Below are 15945 nucleotides of genomic sequence, written 5' to 3' on the forward strand. Positions count from 1 at the left end.
CTGATAAAGGCCTCATTTCTTAATTATATAGAGAACTGAGGCAAATTTATAAAAATACACATCATTTCTGAATTGACAAATGATTAAAGGATATGAACAGGCAGTTTGCAGACAAAGAAATCATGAAAAAATGCTTTACTTCACTATTGATTAGAGCAATGCAAATTAAAACAGCTCTGAGGTATCACCTCACACATATCAGAGGAACAAATATAACAAAAACGGAAAATATTGGATGTTGGAGGGGATGTAGAAAAGATAGGGCACTAATCTACTGTTGGAGTTGTGAAAAGATCCAACCATTCTGGAGAGCAATTTGGAACTATGCCGAAATGGCTATAAACTGTGCATACCGTTTGATCCAGCAATACCACTTCTAGGTTTATATCTCAAAGGCATCCCCAAAAAGAGAAAAAGACCTATTTGTACAAAAATATTTATAGCAGCTCTTTTTGTGGTGGCTACGAATTGGAAATCAAAGGAATGCCCATCGATTGGGGAATGGCTAAACAAGCTATGGTATATGATGGTGATGGAATATTATCGTGCTATAAGAAACGACAAGCTGGATGACTTCAGAAAGGCCTGGAAAGACATGTATGAAATGATGTATAGTGAAGTGAGCGGAACCAAGAGAACATTGTGCACAGAGACAGCAATATTGTTTAATGAAGAATTGTGAATGATTTAACTATTCTCAATAATACAATGATCCAAGACGATCCCAAAGGACTATTGATGAAACATACTATCCACCTCCAAAGAAAGAACTGATATTGATGGAACACAGACTGAAGCATGCTATTTCCACCTTTCTTTCATTTTTTCTTTTATTCAAATTTTCTTATACAAAATGATTAATATGGTAATGTTTTAGATAGTCGTGCATGTATAACCTATATCTGATTGCTTACCACCTCGGGCGGGGGGAGGGAGGGAGAGGGAAGGAGGAATAAAAATTGGAACTCAAAACTATAAATAAAAATGTTTATTACTTTTTTTCCAAATAAATAAATGAAAGGGGGCAGCTAGGTGGCGCAGTGGATAGAGCACCAGCCCTGGAGTCAGGAGTACCTGAGTTCAAATCCGTCCTCAGACACTTGACACTTACTAGCTGTGTGACCCTGGGCAAGTCACTTAACCCCAATTGCCTCACTTAAAAAAAAAAAGAGGGGGGGACCCCAAATTGATGGACATGGGGTTAAGCATCCCTAAATTTTAAGCTATATGGGGATGTAGCGCATAATGTATGATCTTATTGTCCCATTTAAAACAAATAGAGTCATAGAATTTTAGAGCTAGAAGGGACATTAGAGATTATTTCATCCAAGTTTTTTTTTCATTTTGTAGTTGAAGGAACTGAATAGACTCATTATTTCTTTCCCCTTTTTTAATCATAAAAGTATTCTATAATTTTCCAGTTACATGTAGAGATAGTTTTCAACATTTGTTTTTATAAGATTTCTATAGGTTATATATGTACAAGCACATTAAACATATTTCTGCATTAGTCATGTTACAAAAGAAGAATTAGAACAAAAGGGGAAAACCTCAAATAAGAAAAACAACAACAACAAAAAAGTAGAAACAGTATTGTTCAATCTGCATCCAAATTCCACAGTTCTTTTTTCTGAATGTGGAGAGCATTTTCCATCATGAGTCCTTTGGAATTATTGTGGAACATTGTATTGCTGAGAAGAGTTAAGTCTATCAAAGCTGAATATCACACAATGTTGTTGATACTATGTACAATGTTCTCCTGGTTCTGCTCATTTCAATCAGCATCAATTCATTGTAAGTCTTTCCAGGTTTTTCTGAAATCTGCCTGTTTATCATTTCTTACAGTACAATAGTATTCCATTACAATCATATACCACAACTTGTTAGCCATTCCCCAATTGATGGGCATCCCCTCAATTTCCAATTCTTTGACACCACAAAAAGAACAGCTCTAAATATTTTGTACGTCTGGGTCCTTTTCCCTTTTTTATTATCTCTTTGGGATATAGACCTAATAGTGGTACTGCTGGGTCAAAGGGTATGTATGCACAGTTTTATAGCCCTTTGGGCGTAGTTCTAAATTGCTCTCCAGAACGGTTGGATCATAGACTCATTAATTCTATCAGCAATCTTATCCAGTTTCCTAAATTTGAAATTTTAGTTTCATCTTCCCTTTTGGTCACTTTTTTTCTGTTTTTGGTGAGGCAATTGGGGTTAAGTGACTTGCCCGGGGTCACACAGCTAGGAAGTGTTAAGTGTCTGAGGACGGATTTGAACTCAGGTTCTCCTGAATCCAGGCCCAGTGCTCTATCCATTGTACCATCTAGCTGCCCCTTGGTCACTTCTTATATCAATTAAGCTACTATATTCCCTTAATTCTATCTCTGCATTTATCTCTCACATTCAATCCACTGTGCTACCATATTAATTGTCCTCAACATAGATGGAGTTATAACTCTTCTTTCCAGAAATCTTCATTTGTTCCCTCTCTTTTAGCTCTAAAGTTCATATTCCTTAACCAGATATTCAAAGCCTTTCATAATTTGATGCCCCCTATATTTCAGGTCTTTCCCCATATTATATCCTGACATGTACTCTTTTCCCCTGATAGACTAGATTGTTCCCCAAGCAGTCCTCATACCTTTCCAATCACAGAATTTCCTCTTTGTGCAATATCTTCCCTCCCCCCATTCAACTTTTCTTAATCCTCTTTTTAAAGCCTAACTCAGATGCTACCTCCTTTGGGACACTGGTTTCTGTGTTCCTAAGTCATTAATGATCTTACTTATCATGTATTGTAAATAACACTTTATTTGTGCCTTTTAAAAAACCTTGGGTACTATACTTGTTTTGGAGTTGTATTGGTAGCACAAACACCATTGGGATTGTAAGCTCCATGAAGACAGGGGGCATTTCTTATCTAAACTTTGTATCTCCCCAAGCATCTATCATAGTGGTCTATAAGAAGTAAACACTTTTTAAAAAAACCCTTTCAGTTGAATATTAGATCATCTCTCAAGATTTACCCTAATGTATCTGGGTAGCAAATTATGCTTCAGTTAATTTGTAGCATATGATGTGCTGCAATTGAGCAGTTCCTATGGGAATTTGCTAGAAAAATTATTTTGCCTTCAGCATTTCTTGTGTATTTGTGTGTGTATTTACAATAATAGATTGTTTTCATTAGAAAGAACCTTGAATATTTTCATGTTTTAATTAAAGAAACTAAAGCCCATGGGAATGAAGTGATTTTCCCCAAATCAAAAATCAAACAGGGACAAAAAATGAGACTAGAAACCAGGCTTAATGACTCTCATTTCAGTCTTTTTACTTCTAATTTTTACCATACCAAGTGTTACTGTGATGATGGCAGAGTAGAAGACACAAAGGCTAAGAATTACATAATTTTTAGATTGTCTATAGATAAACAATTCATTATAGGTGCTTTCAATGTAATATCCTTTTCTAGGATAAGTAAGAACTAAGTGAATTTCAGTAAGTGAACATACTACTAGAGCAACTAATTAATCATATCGATTTTAATCTTTCTACAAATGAAGCCAGAAGACAACATTGGGTCTCTCTCTCTCTCTCTCTCTCTCTTTCTCTCTCTCTCTCTCTCTCTCTCTCTCTCTCTCTCTCTCTCTCTCTCTCTCTCTCTCTCTCTCTCTCTCTCTCTCTTTAAACATTGGGTCTCAATGGAAGATTTATCCACAGAGTATCCTTGGAGAACAAATGATGGAGTTGGTTTTTATCATGCATCGAAAGGCAACAAGTAACATCATTTCATGAGATTCTTGGATAGCTGTTTGGTTGGGGGTTTTATTTGTTTGTTTGTTTTGTAGTGTTTATGAATAGCATGATAAGCATGAAAATAATCAAAGCTTATGATCCATCATCTGTTACCAAGGATGAGGAAGTAAAGAAATTCTCTGAAGAACTTAATAAGACCCCTTCCCCTCCAATTAAATTAACATATACTTTAAAACTCAGTTATTTCAATGTATATGTTGAGGGTGATAGAGAAAATATGGTGGAAAACATAGTTTAGGAGTCAGAAATCAAAGAAATCAGAAGCTAGGAGACAATACTGAAACCTCCGTCTTATATATACTGAATGCTACATGGGAGCAAAGAAGAAAGTCAGTAGGCAATGAACATGGTGAACACCAAGTAACATCATTAAAAAATGAATTTGGGGGCAGCTAGGTGGCGCAGTGGATAGAGCACCAGCCCTGGATTCAGGAGGACCTGAGTTCAAATTCGGCCTTAGACACTTAATACTAGCTGTGTGACCCTGGGCAAGTCACTCATTGCCCCAGAAAGAAAGGAAGGAAGGAAGGAAGGAAGGAAGGAAGGAAGGAAGGAAGGAAGAAAGAAAGAAAGAAAGAAAGAAAGAAAGAAAGAAAGAAAGAAAGAAAGAAAGAAAGAAAGAAAGAAAGAAAGAAAGGAAGGTAATCAATGTAAATCCATAGCATAGAAAGTGCCTCTGTTAGCCAACACTTGATTTTGCCAAAATGAAAACATATGTCGAAAAAGGGCACCTACAGTTTAAAGAATACATTATTTACAAGAGCTTACTAGAGAAAAGTATGGTAGTAGATTATGAATGGTAGCATTGCATAAAACATTGAGAAGCCATGAAGGGAAGAACAAGTTTAAAGAAAGTTTGATGAAAGACCCAACTAAGCAGAATCATCATAAAGGAATTAAAATATTAAGCTGGAAGGTTGGAAAACATAGCTGAAAAATGGAAAAGTTCCATAAACTTTTTATAGAAAATTCCTTCTATTATCATGGCATAGCTACTACATTTGGATTGTAAAGTCATAGTTCCTAATGTGCTACCCAAGGAAGGAGACATGACCCTGAAAAAAAAATGAGGATGGGAAGAGTAGCTCAACTTGACCTAGTAAACAGAAAGAATATACTGAAAATAAAGGCAGTGAGTGAGTGGTTCTCAAGGAAAGTGAAAAAAGGGAGGATAACAAAGGCTTAGGAAAAAAATTCTGACCTTATTACCCCTCCAAAAGGCAACCAAGAGAACATTAATAACTACTAATACATATTCCTCCTTTCTTACGTCTATACCATTTTTATGAAGATAGAGTATGTGTGCAATGAGAGCATCTTCAGGGGTGTAATAATTGAATGAGCAGGCTTCAAAAATGGCATTTTAGAGCAGTCATACAATTGACTAAAAGGTATAACATTCTACTAAATATATTATTTGTTGACTATTAAAATTATTTTATTTTGGAGAACAAGATGTTACTTTAAAGGCTTTCCTCCAATAAGTTGTCTTCCACAAGACTTCAGAATCATACAAAATTCCTTGAAAGATGTAATAAAAGAGATAACTTTGTTCAATAGTTCTGATATGCTCAGTGTGGAATCCACATCAAAGAAGGATTCTCTATAGATAGTGAGATTCTCCAGATGATTTTGTTTACGGATGACAATTAACTGATTGCATCAAGCCCTGTAATATTGCAGATCCTACTAAATGAGATCCAAATTAATTTAAAAATTTTCATCCTAACTATCCACAGAGGAAAAACCAAGTGGATTAAGAACAAAATTTTAGAAGGACCAATATCTAGCATTGAAAACCTAAGAGTAAGCACAATTGCAATTCCTCACTTTGCTAGTCTCAGCAGCTATTTGTTGCTGATGTGCTAAAATCCCCAAAGGATAGAGATGACAGCCAATTTGGTGGTAGATGGGAAAACACATTTACTTTCCTTTTCCTATAATTAGGAAAGGAAAATAATTTTAAAGGCAAGCACTTATCTTTCCTTTAGCAGAATAGGTTCTATGAGATCAGTCTGCAGTGTTTTGACAAGATTCTATAGATGCTAAAACCTCTGCTGTTGAGCTCTTAGTTTTTGAAATTTATTATTAATGCATTTTGTTCTTATATCTCAATCACTTTCCAGTAGTCCATCTACCATTTCATTCCCCATAACAGGAAAAAAAAGTTTTGATATAGTGACTATGACAGTATATAACATTGCACATTTATAGTCTATCACTTCTACTTTGAGGAAAGTAGGGGGTTTGGTGTTAGTCATCTGAAACCAGTATTGATCACTGTATTTGATCTGATTTTTGTTGTCTTTGAAGTTTGTTTTTATTTGCATTATTGCTGTCATTGTGTATATTGTTCTTCTGACTCTGCTTTAAAAAAAATCTATCAGTTCATAGCAGTCTTCCTGTGTTTCCCTAAATTCCTCATAGTTACCTTGAGCTATTGTTCTTAATATCCAGCTTTCTTTCTTTGTCTGTGTAATATTATGACCTTAAATTCATGGTACATTTCTTTTATACTATAGGATGTCTCAGTGGTATGAACTACAACAACTTGACTCCAAATTCCTAGAGCAAGTGCATCAACTCTATGATGACAGTTTTCCTATGGAAATTAGACAGTATCTGGCACCTTGGTTGGAAAAGCAAGACTGGTAAGGAAACCCCTTGGACATAGGAAGAAATTCTGTCTGCAAGTTGTGGGTGTGACATTTATCTATTTAGTTAAAATTATGTTGACAAAACAATACTAATGTGTTCATAAAAGTGTTTTAAGGAATACAAAATTCTTACCTCATAACAACATTCTGAGGAAAATAGTTCATGATTATCAACAAAATTTTACAGATGAGGAGATCAAGGTTCACAGGTGAAATGATTTGCCGATGGTTAAATGGAACTGGGAGGAGAACCCTAACTTTGAATCTAGTGTTCTTTGTATCACAATACACTGATCTCTTAAATGGATCATTCATTAGTTGGTTCATTCATTCCTTCAAGGGATATTGGTTGACCACCTCAAATGTACAATGCACTGTGAGGGACCCAGTGAAAAATGGTTCAATCACAGGTCTCAGAGCTCTTACAGAGATAAAAGGCAGTCATACAAATAATCATCATAGAAGATAGGATGTGAAAAATATAATAGGAAAGGTACAAAGTACTTTGGTAATTCATAGGGGGGAAGAGATTACTTCCAGTTGAACAATCAAGGAGATGGCCCCAGATATTGCATCTTGAAGGATGGGCAGGAATTGCATAGATTATATAGCTAGAGAGAGAAGGAACAAGGGCATTGAGGTAAAAAATCAAACTCTACTGCTACAAATACCTTGCATCTTATAATGCTTTATCCTAAGTGCAATCAACTTGGATAAAGGCATAGATGGCATACCTATCAAATTTTCAGGTGACATAAAGCAGAGAGGGATAGCTAACACAGTGGCTGACAGAGTTAGTATTCCAAAAAGATCATGGCAGGCTAGAGTATTGGGCTAAATCTAATAAGATAAAATTCAGTAGAAATAAATGTAAATTCATGCACTTGGGTTCAAGAAATCAATTTTACAAGTATAAGATGGTGGAGACATAGCTGGATAGCAGTTTATCTGAAAAAGGAGGACTTTGTTGGACTGTGAACTCAACACTGATCAACAGTGTGACATGGCATCCAAAAAGGTACTCTTGGGCTTAATAATCTTAGGCTTCATTAAAAGAAATGTAAATAGATGAGAGTGCCCAGTACTCTTCCACAGTCAGACCACATCTGGAGCAATGTGTTCAGTTACAGGTACTATAGTTTAGGAATAATATTAATTGGAGAGTATCCAGAGATGGGCAATGAAGTTGTCTAAGGGCCTTGAGTCCTTGTCATATGATAATTAGTTGAAAGCACTCAAGGTGTTTAGCCTGGAAAAGAGCCTTGGGGACATTTGATGGCTGAGTTGAATAATTGTCACATGAAAGAAGAACCTTCCTATTTGGTTCCAGTAGCGGAACTAAGATCAATTGGTGAAAGTTGCAAGAAGCTAATTTAGACTTGATGCGAGGGAAAATGTCCTAACATTTATAGCTTTTCAGAAGGAAAAGGGTCTGCCTTAAGAGAGGATGGTTCCCCTTCATTGGAAATATTCAGGAAAAGGCTGAATGACTACTTTCCAAGTATTTTATAATAGAAATTCCTATTGGATATGGTTTGAATGAGATGACTATCCCATTTAACTCTAAATTATGTGATGCTATGGTCTGTGAAGGATGAATATTTGTGATCATAGCAAATGGCACCTGGATGCAAAAAAGGTTTAAATGCTTTAGATATTAAACTCTTTTAAAATAACTTTCCAAATGTCATTATTTTATGTATCTTCCCAAATCCACTAAATCAAGACAGAAAACAATGAAGGAATATATCTTCAAGTCAAAATGCAAGTTAAAGAGTTAGCAAATTAAAAGAAAATCAAAACTATATTGTAACAAAACATGTTTTATATAATCAGTTTCTTGAATTAACTTTCTTTTGTTTAAGAAAGTGGCATTTTAAAAAACATTCCTGTCTTCTTCTAGAACTCTCCATTTTAACAAAGTACAATTTAGCAAAACAAACTGATGCGTTGATCATTCCTGACAACATATGCCTCACTCTGCCATTGTCTGTATATGTGTTCTGCCTCCCTTCTACAGAAAGGAAGGAAATATATTTCATCATCAATCCTATAGAATCAAGCTTCATTATTGCATTGATGAATTCTCTTGTCTTTAATTTAAAGTTGTTATTCTTTGCATTATTGTGGTTACTGGGTATATCATTTTCTTGATTCTGCTCACTTGGTTCTCTATCAGGTTAAATAAATCTTCTAAAGTATCTCTGATTGAATTAGCTTTTAGAGTGTCTTGATATAAACTTCTCTTCTATCTTGTGAAATATGGAAAAGGTGGTGAAATTAGAAGTTATATTCCTTTTAGAAAAATAATCATGACAGACAGCATCATAGAGAGCTGGCCTCCAAGACAGGAAGACCTGAGTTTAAGTCCTCTCTGACATATTCTGACTGTAAACCTTGGGCAAATCAGTTAACCTCTCACTGCCCTGAGCAACTCTCTGACTATAAGTTGGAGAGAATGTGCCAACTGGAATTATTAGAGAGAATCTCACCCAGGAGTTCCCTATATCAGTGAAATCATAGATTCAGTTCCCCATCCCTTTCCATATAGGATCATAGATTTAGATCAAGTCCAGCCCTCTCATTTTACAGATGAAACTGAGTTCAAAAGAGGTTAAGTGGGGACAGCTAGGTGGCGCAGTGGATAGAGCACCAGCCCTGGATTCAGAAGGACCTGAGTTCAAATCCGACCTCAGACACTTAACAATTACTAGCTGTGTGACCCTAGGCAAGTCATTTAACCCCAATTGCCTCACACACAAAAAAAAAGAGGTTAAGTGATTGGATCAAGACCCAGGGAATAAGTGGCAGAGGTGGAATTTGAGGTCCTCTGACTCCAAATCCAGCATCCTTTCCAGTGTACCATGCAGGTGGACTTTCATATTTGCCATTTTAATATTAGCAAGAATTAATAATTGTCTTTTTTTGACTCTCCCAGGGAGCATGCTGCCATTGATGTCTCCTTTGCCACAGTATGTTTTCATGAACTTCTCTCTCAGCTGGATGATCAATATAGCCGCTTCTCTCTAGAGAACAATTTTTTGCTGCAACACAATATAAGGAAAAGCAAACGTAATCTTCAGGTATGTTTTAGTCTTTGATGGAAATGTTGCCATGTTGCTACCTGGAAGTTCACAAAGATTATGTGATATTAATTTACCTATTGCTCTCATTTTGAATAAACTAATTACATAGAATTTTAAAATTTACAGAATGAGTAAAATGAAGCAATCCCTTCATTTCATAAAAACTTTAGCTTCACATGTAATATAAACCATGAATTTTATATCAGCACCTCTTAGTGAACCACAGTATAATGCAATGAAAATAATGCTGGATTTGGAGTCAAGGAACTTCTGGGTTCAAATCTTAGTTCAAACTCCTGTGACTTTAGGCAAGTTACTTCATCTATCTTGGCCTCAGTTTCCTGATTTGGAAAACTTAGGGGTGGGGTTAGGTGATCTCTAAGACCTTTTCAAGTTCTAAATCAATGATAATCTTATGAAATACTATACAAATTTAGACAAATGAATTAGAAAAACTAGATTTCAGGAACTGAAGATATGGGGTTATAGAAACAGATTTTTTACATATGTGAGGTATAAAGATCTATATTTAGTCCTACCCCCTTATTTTTTAGATGAGTATCACGAAGATGGAGTGACTTATCCAAGGTCATGCAATAACTGGTGGCCAAGTCAGGATTCCTAGCCTAGTCACTAGCTCTTAGTCCAGTGCTTTTCTCATTAGCTTGTGAGCTCCTTAAGGGCAGGGCCTGCCTTCTACCTCTTTTTGTATTCCCATTGTATAGCACAGTGCCAGGCATCTAATAGGCACTTAATGAATATTTATTGACTGACTAATTATATCTCAAATCACAAAGGAAATTCTTATAGTTTAGGAGGGAGTAAAGGATGTGATGGCAATAGGAAGATTCTAGAGTGATATAAGATACCGAAAAATTCTACAGGAGCACTCCAACACCTAGGATGCCCTAGACTTGACCATCATAGGACCATGGGATTTAGAATCAAAAGCGACCTTAGAGATTCTCTCTTCTAATCTCCTTACTTTATGGATGAAGAAATTGAATCCTAGAGAAGTTAAATAACTTATTCAAAATCAAACAATTCGTAAATGACAAAGCTGGAATTTGAACCCATTTCTAATGAGCCTGTTTACTAATGGGTAGAAGTCAGAGTCAAATTTAAACTTGATATAATGAAAAAATTCCTTCCAGTTAAAGCTTTTTCTGACTAGAACAGGCTACCCTAGGAGATGATGGGATCTATGTCATTGGAGATCTTCAAAAAAAGGCTGAATGGGGGGCAGCTAGATGGCACAGTGGTAAAGCACCGGCCCTGGATTCAGGAGTACCTGAGTTCAAATCTGGCCTCAGACACTTGACACTTACTAGCTGTGTGACCCTGGGCAAGTCACTTAACCCTCATTGCCCTGCAAAAAACAAAAGAACAAAACAAAACAAAAAAAGTCTGAATGATCACTTGTAGGATGTTTTATAGTAGGGATTTTGTGATGAGTGGGAAGGGCAGGGGTTGGACTTGTTGGATGCTAAGGTTCCTTTCAACTCGGAAATTCTGTTATGTCAGTATCCTTTCTACTATACTGTGTTCCCTGCCATTTTAATTATCAGACAAAAATGTTTAGTTCAGTCTTTTGGGAAGTTCATTTTCTTTTCCCTATATGACTTTTGTTCCAATTTTATAATGAAAATCAGTGTGGGAAAATAGGATTTGTTTAAATAAGCTTGCTTTGTTGCTAATTATGTTGGACTTATCCAGTTTTCTAAAAGACAAAAAAGCAACAGATACCTGAATCCTGATATATATAGATATATATATATGTATGTGTGTGTATACTATATATATATATGTATGTGTGTGTATACTATATATATATATATATATAGTATACACATACACACATATATGGAAGGGAGGGAGGGAGAAAGAGAGAGAGAGAGAGAGAGAGAGAGAGAGAGAGAGAGAGAAAGAGAGATGAGCTCCAGAGAGAATAGAAATTCCAAAATGAAGGGAAATATATATTGTCAAAGAGATCAACTAGTGCGTGGAAGTACTATAAATATTTTCCATCATTTTAATAGTTTGGGGGATACCATTTATAGCCAAGAAGAGCAGTATTTTTCATGCTATGCAAATGGTATAATGCTGACACAAAATTGAGGGACGGTAGAATAATAGATCAAGAAATTATAAATGATTTATGAAAATATTTTTAGTCAAGGAGAATATGTTACTTGTTCTAATAAGAAAAGGTAAAGAAATGTTCTGATATAATTAATTGAGAAGAAACTGATAGAAATTACAAACTTTTTAAGAGCTAATACAAGTGATGATAAATGAATGCAAGTGCACCTCAGGAATAAGAAATGTTTTCCCAATTCCAGTGATAATTGATTTCAATTTTTAATTTTGTTTTTCATGCCATGCACCTAGGATAATTTTCAGGAAGATCCAATACAGATGTCTATGATCATCTCTAATTGTCTGAAAGAAGAGAGGAAAATCCTGGGAGCTGCCCAGCTATTTGAACAGGTACTTTTTGCCCTACTAGAACATGTGTGAAGAATTAAGTTTTTTAAAAAATGGTCTGTCTGTAGTGACTGTAAAAATTGTAGGCCGACTATATCTACAAGATTTCTTTGGTCCAAATGCCTAATTACTTGTCTAATGAATAAATTAGCTTGTTCTGGAACTGTTCTTGATGAAGCCATGCTGGCCCTTGGGACACACTCCTTTTTTTTCGTAGATGTACATTTCTAGAATTTAGCCAAAAATTGGAGTTGAGCTTTCTGGCCTATAATATGAAGGCTCCATTCTCTTTTTTGAAGATCAGGACAACTCTTATCCATCTCTAATCCTGAAATGCCTTTCCCTTTCTCCATGATCTTTTAGAGATAATTGTCAGTGGCTCAGTAGTCACATCTATTAGGTTAGTACCCTAAGATAGAGTTCATTTAGGCCTGGTGACTTGCATTCACCAATTACAGTGAATTGGAGTCTTATTCTCTCCCTCTTGATCTTAAGTTTCATTTCCTAATTAACTAATTTTTTGTTTGTTTTTGTTTTTTAATTTGTTTTGTTTTGGTTTTTTGTGGGGCAATGAGGGTTAAGTGACTTGCCCAGAGTCACACAGCTAGTTTCAAGTGTCTGAGACTGGATTTGAACTCTAGTCCTCCTAAATCCAGGGTGGGTGCTTTATCCACTGTGCCACCTAGCTGCCCCGCTAATTAACCAAATTTGTTCAGTCTTTTACATTCCAAAAATCATTTTCCTGTCACGGAAGTCAGAAGCAAAATAAAAACTGAGCACCTCTGCCTTCTCTGTATCACTAATTATTATTGTCCCAGCAGTCCTAGCCTTTCTTTACACCTCCTCTTTCTCAATATAGCCAAAAATCTTAACTTTTGTTATTCTTAGCTTTCCTCACTAGCCTCATCTCATTCTGTACTTTTGTGCCCCTGATTATGTTCCTACACGGCTGTGCCACACATTGGTATTCATTCTCTCTCACCTGCCATTGCTTCCATCTTCTGTACATGCCTTTTTAAAATTTGAGTTGATTGGTGAGCTCCCTGTGCAGTCACATAAGTCTCTTTAGCTCATTCTCTTTTTCCTCCTCATTTGGATTATTCATATTTGTACTTTAAGAATTATTATTATTAAGAGTTGCTCATCCCTCCTGGGCCAACGTCCTTGTAAAATTTTAGACCACTGGATACTTCCTATGCTTTCTTTGAGCCCCAAAATATCAAGTACATGTCAGACTCTTCCAGGCTTTCTCCTCCTCTTCCTCCTCTTCTTCCTCCTCCTCCTCCTCCTCCTCCTCCTCCTTCTTCTTCTTCTTCTTCTTCTTCTTCCTCCTCCTCCTTCTCCTCTTCCTCCTCCTCCTCTTCCTCCTCCTCCTTCTCTTCCATCCTCCTCCTCCACCATCCTCCTCCTCCTTCTTCTCCTCTTCCTCTTCTTCCTCTTCCTCCTTCTCCTCCTTCTCCTTCTGTATCATAGACTCTAAGAAGAAGTGGTCACTTCCCTCAAAAGTTCTCAACATTTTCACCTCAGCAACTACTTCCTCCTTACTGGTAAGAATTAAAACCAGAATAGGATGTTCCCTTGGTATTTTTTCCTGTCTTTGAAGGTTATAATTAGACTGGTCAGTAAATGATTGGCTGCTATGCTTCTTCTAGAGAGAACTCCAACAGATGTTCTATTCTTTGAACCCCCATCACTATATAATTCCTGCATACAAACATTTCTCAAATTTCTCATTTATTTTCTCTTTCCTGTTTCTGTCTGTATGCTCTGATAACAACGTTGCTTCTACTGCCTTCATTGATCTTTACCCAAATGTTCTCTACCATGTTCTCTTCCTTTGGTTCCCCTGTTTCCCCATATTTTCCTCCACCACTAAGTCTATCCTCTAAGGAAATTAAAAAATGAGAAAAAGGATCCATATGTACAAAATTATTTATAGCAGCTTTTTTTTTCTTATAGCAAAGAACTAGAAACTGAGGGGAGGTACTCAAAAATAGGACACAGCTAAACAAACTGTGGTTTATGGGTGTAATGAAATATTATTGAGCCATAAGAAATGATGAAAGGGGGATAGCTAGGTGGCGCAGTGGATAGAGCACCAGCCCTGGAGTCAGGAGGACCTGAGTTCAAATCTGACCTCAGACACTTGACACTTACTAGCTGTGTGACCCTGGGCAAGTCACTTAACCCCAATTGCCTCAAAAAACAAAAACAAGAAAAATAAAATAAAATGAAGAAGAAATGATGAAAGGGACAATTTAAGAGAAACATGGGAAGACTATATGAACTGATGCAGAGTGGAGTGAGCAGAAACAGGAGAACAATTTATGTACTATCAACAACATTATAAAGAAAAAAGCTGGGGCAGCTAGGTGGCGCAGTGGATAGAGCACCAATCCTGGAGTCAGGAGTACCTGAGTTCAAATCCGGCCTCAGACGATTGATACTTACTAGCTGTGTGACCGTGGGCAAGTCACTTAACCCCAACTGCCTCACCAAAAAAAAAAAAGAAAGAGAGAGAGAGAGAGAGAAAAGTTTTGATAGACTTTTGATAGAACTCTGATCAGTACAATGAAAAGTAATCATCAAAAGCATTTAGTAAATTCTACTTGTATAGCTTAGTGCACTACACCAGATAGGTAACTGGGGAAGGACAGCCAAGGATATCTGAATTTGAACAATAACCTGCTCTACCACATGCTTGACAAGTGGTCAGCTGATATCAACTTAGAGACCACTAGTAAGTGATTCCTCTTATTTCCCTATGCAACACATTCGACTTTTGGATAGCTCTAACTTAGCAAGATTTTTCTTATATCAAGTCAGACAGAGTCTGACTTTGTCACTCATAGAAATGCTTTCTGTGGGGCAGCTAGGTGGCGCAGTGGATAAAGTACCGACCCTGGATTCAGGAGAACCTGAGTTCAAATGCAGACTCAGATACTTGACACTTACTAGCTGTGTGACCCTGGACAAGTCACTTAACCCTCATTGCCCCCACAAAAACCAAAAACCTAAAACAAACAAACAAACAAAATAAATGCTTTCTGGAATCAAACAATACATCTAATTTGTCTTCCATAAAACATTCCTTCAAATAATTGAAGATGGCTATTCTATTCCCACTTAAAGTTTGTTTTCTTCTCCAGGCCTTTCACCCCCTTGGCTTTCCTCCTTTGGAAGGCAACCCTGCTAACTAGGTGCCCACAGGCTGAAAAAAATGGCAGCATCAATGCATATAGGATAATATATACAAATGGATGCTACCATTATTAAGTCCTGTACTCTCAGAAAAGTCAGTGGGTAGCCTCAGACATCTCTGAATTTATATTTATTAACTAATTTGTGATGGGATCAATGAATGAAAGCCCTGTGTATACATGAATACATCCCAGTATGCAGAACTTAATAAAGTAAAAATTCATGGTTGTGTGTATATGTACATGTTTTACTTTGTCTAGGATTCAGAATGAAGCTTGGTCTAGAGTCACGTCTGCTTTTCATTCTGATTCCTATAAGAGATATGCTAAAGGCTCTTTTTTGTGGATATCATACTTACGGGAAGATCTGCATATGATTGGAGTGTAGATGTGATTTGTGACACATGTGTCTGACCTAAATATGGGGTGTAAATAGCAGAAAACATTTGGAAAAATTCTGTTGACTGTGCCTTTTTTATGACAGGCTCATATGGGGAATATTCAGAATGCTGTTGTTCCAGGCAAACAAAAGGAAATTGATCTGAAAGTCAAAAATGTGAAGGAGAGAGTTATGGTGAGTATAGAGTGAATATGTATCTGCTCTCTATTGACAGTTGTCTTCCTTTATTTTTTTGGTGAGGGAAGAGGGTGGGTTCAGAGCTATGACTTCACTGATTGGAGGAATGCCCTCTACAAAGCATT

The 15945-nt window shown here is 36.5% G+C and overlaps 1 protein-coding gene across 1 annotated transcript in view; it reads left to right on the forward strand.

The window, feature by feature from the left end:
* STAT1 (signal transducer and activator of transcription 1) overlaps positions 1–15945 on the forward strand; it is a 66026-nt gene that overhangs the window by 1132 nt on the left and 48949 nt on the right. The window contains exons 2-5 of the mRNA XM_043994796.1: positions 6336–6464; positions 9409–9553; positions 11948–12046; positions 15728–15817. Of these exons, the coding sequence (XP_043850731.1) occupies positions 6337–6464; positions 9409–9553; positions 11948–12046; positions 15728–15817 (462 nt within the window). The 5' untranslated portion in view covers position 6336. The remainder of the gene's footprint in view (positions 1–6335; positions 6465–9408; positions 9554–11947; positions 12047–15727; positions 15818–15945) is intronic.

Source organism: Dromiciops gliroides, chromosome 3 (assembly GCF_019393635.1).
Source record: "Dromiciops gliroides isolate mDroGli1 chromosome 3, mDroGli1.pri, whole genome shotgun sequence".
In the NCBI taxonomy this organism is placed as follows: Eukaryota; Metazoa; Chordata; class Mammalia; order Microbiotheria; family Microbiotheriidae; genus Dromiciops; species Dromiciops gliroides.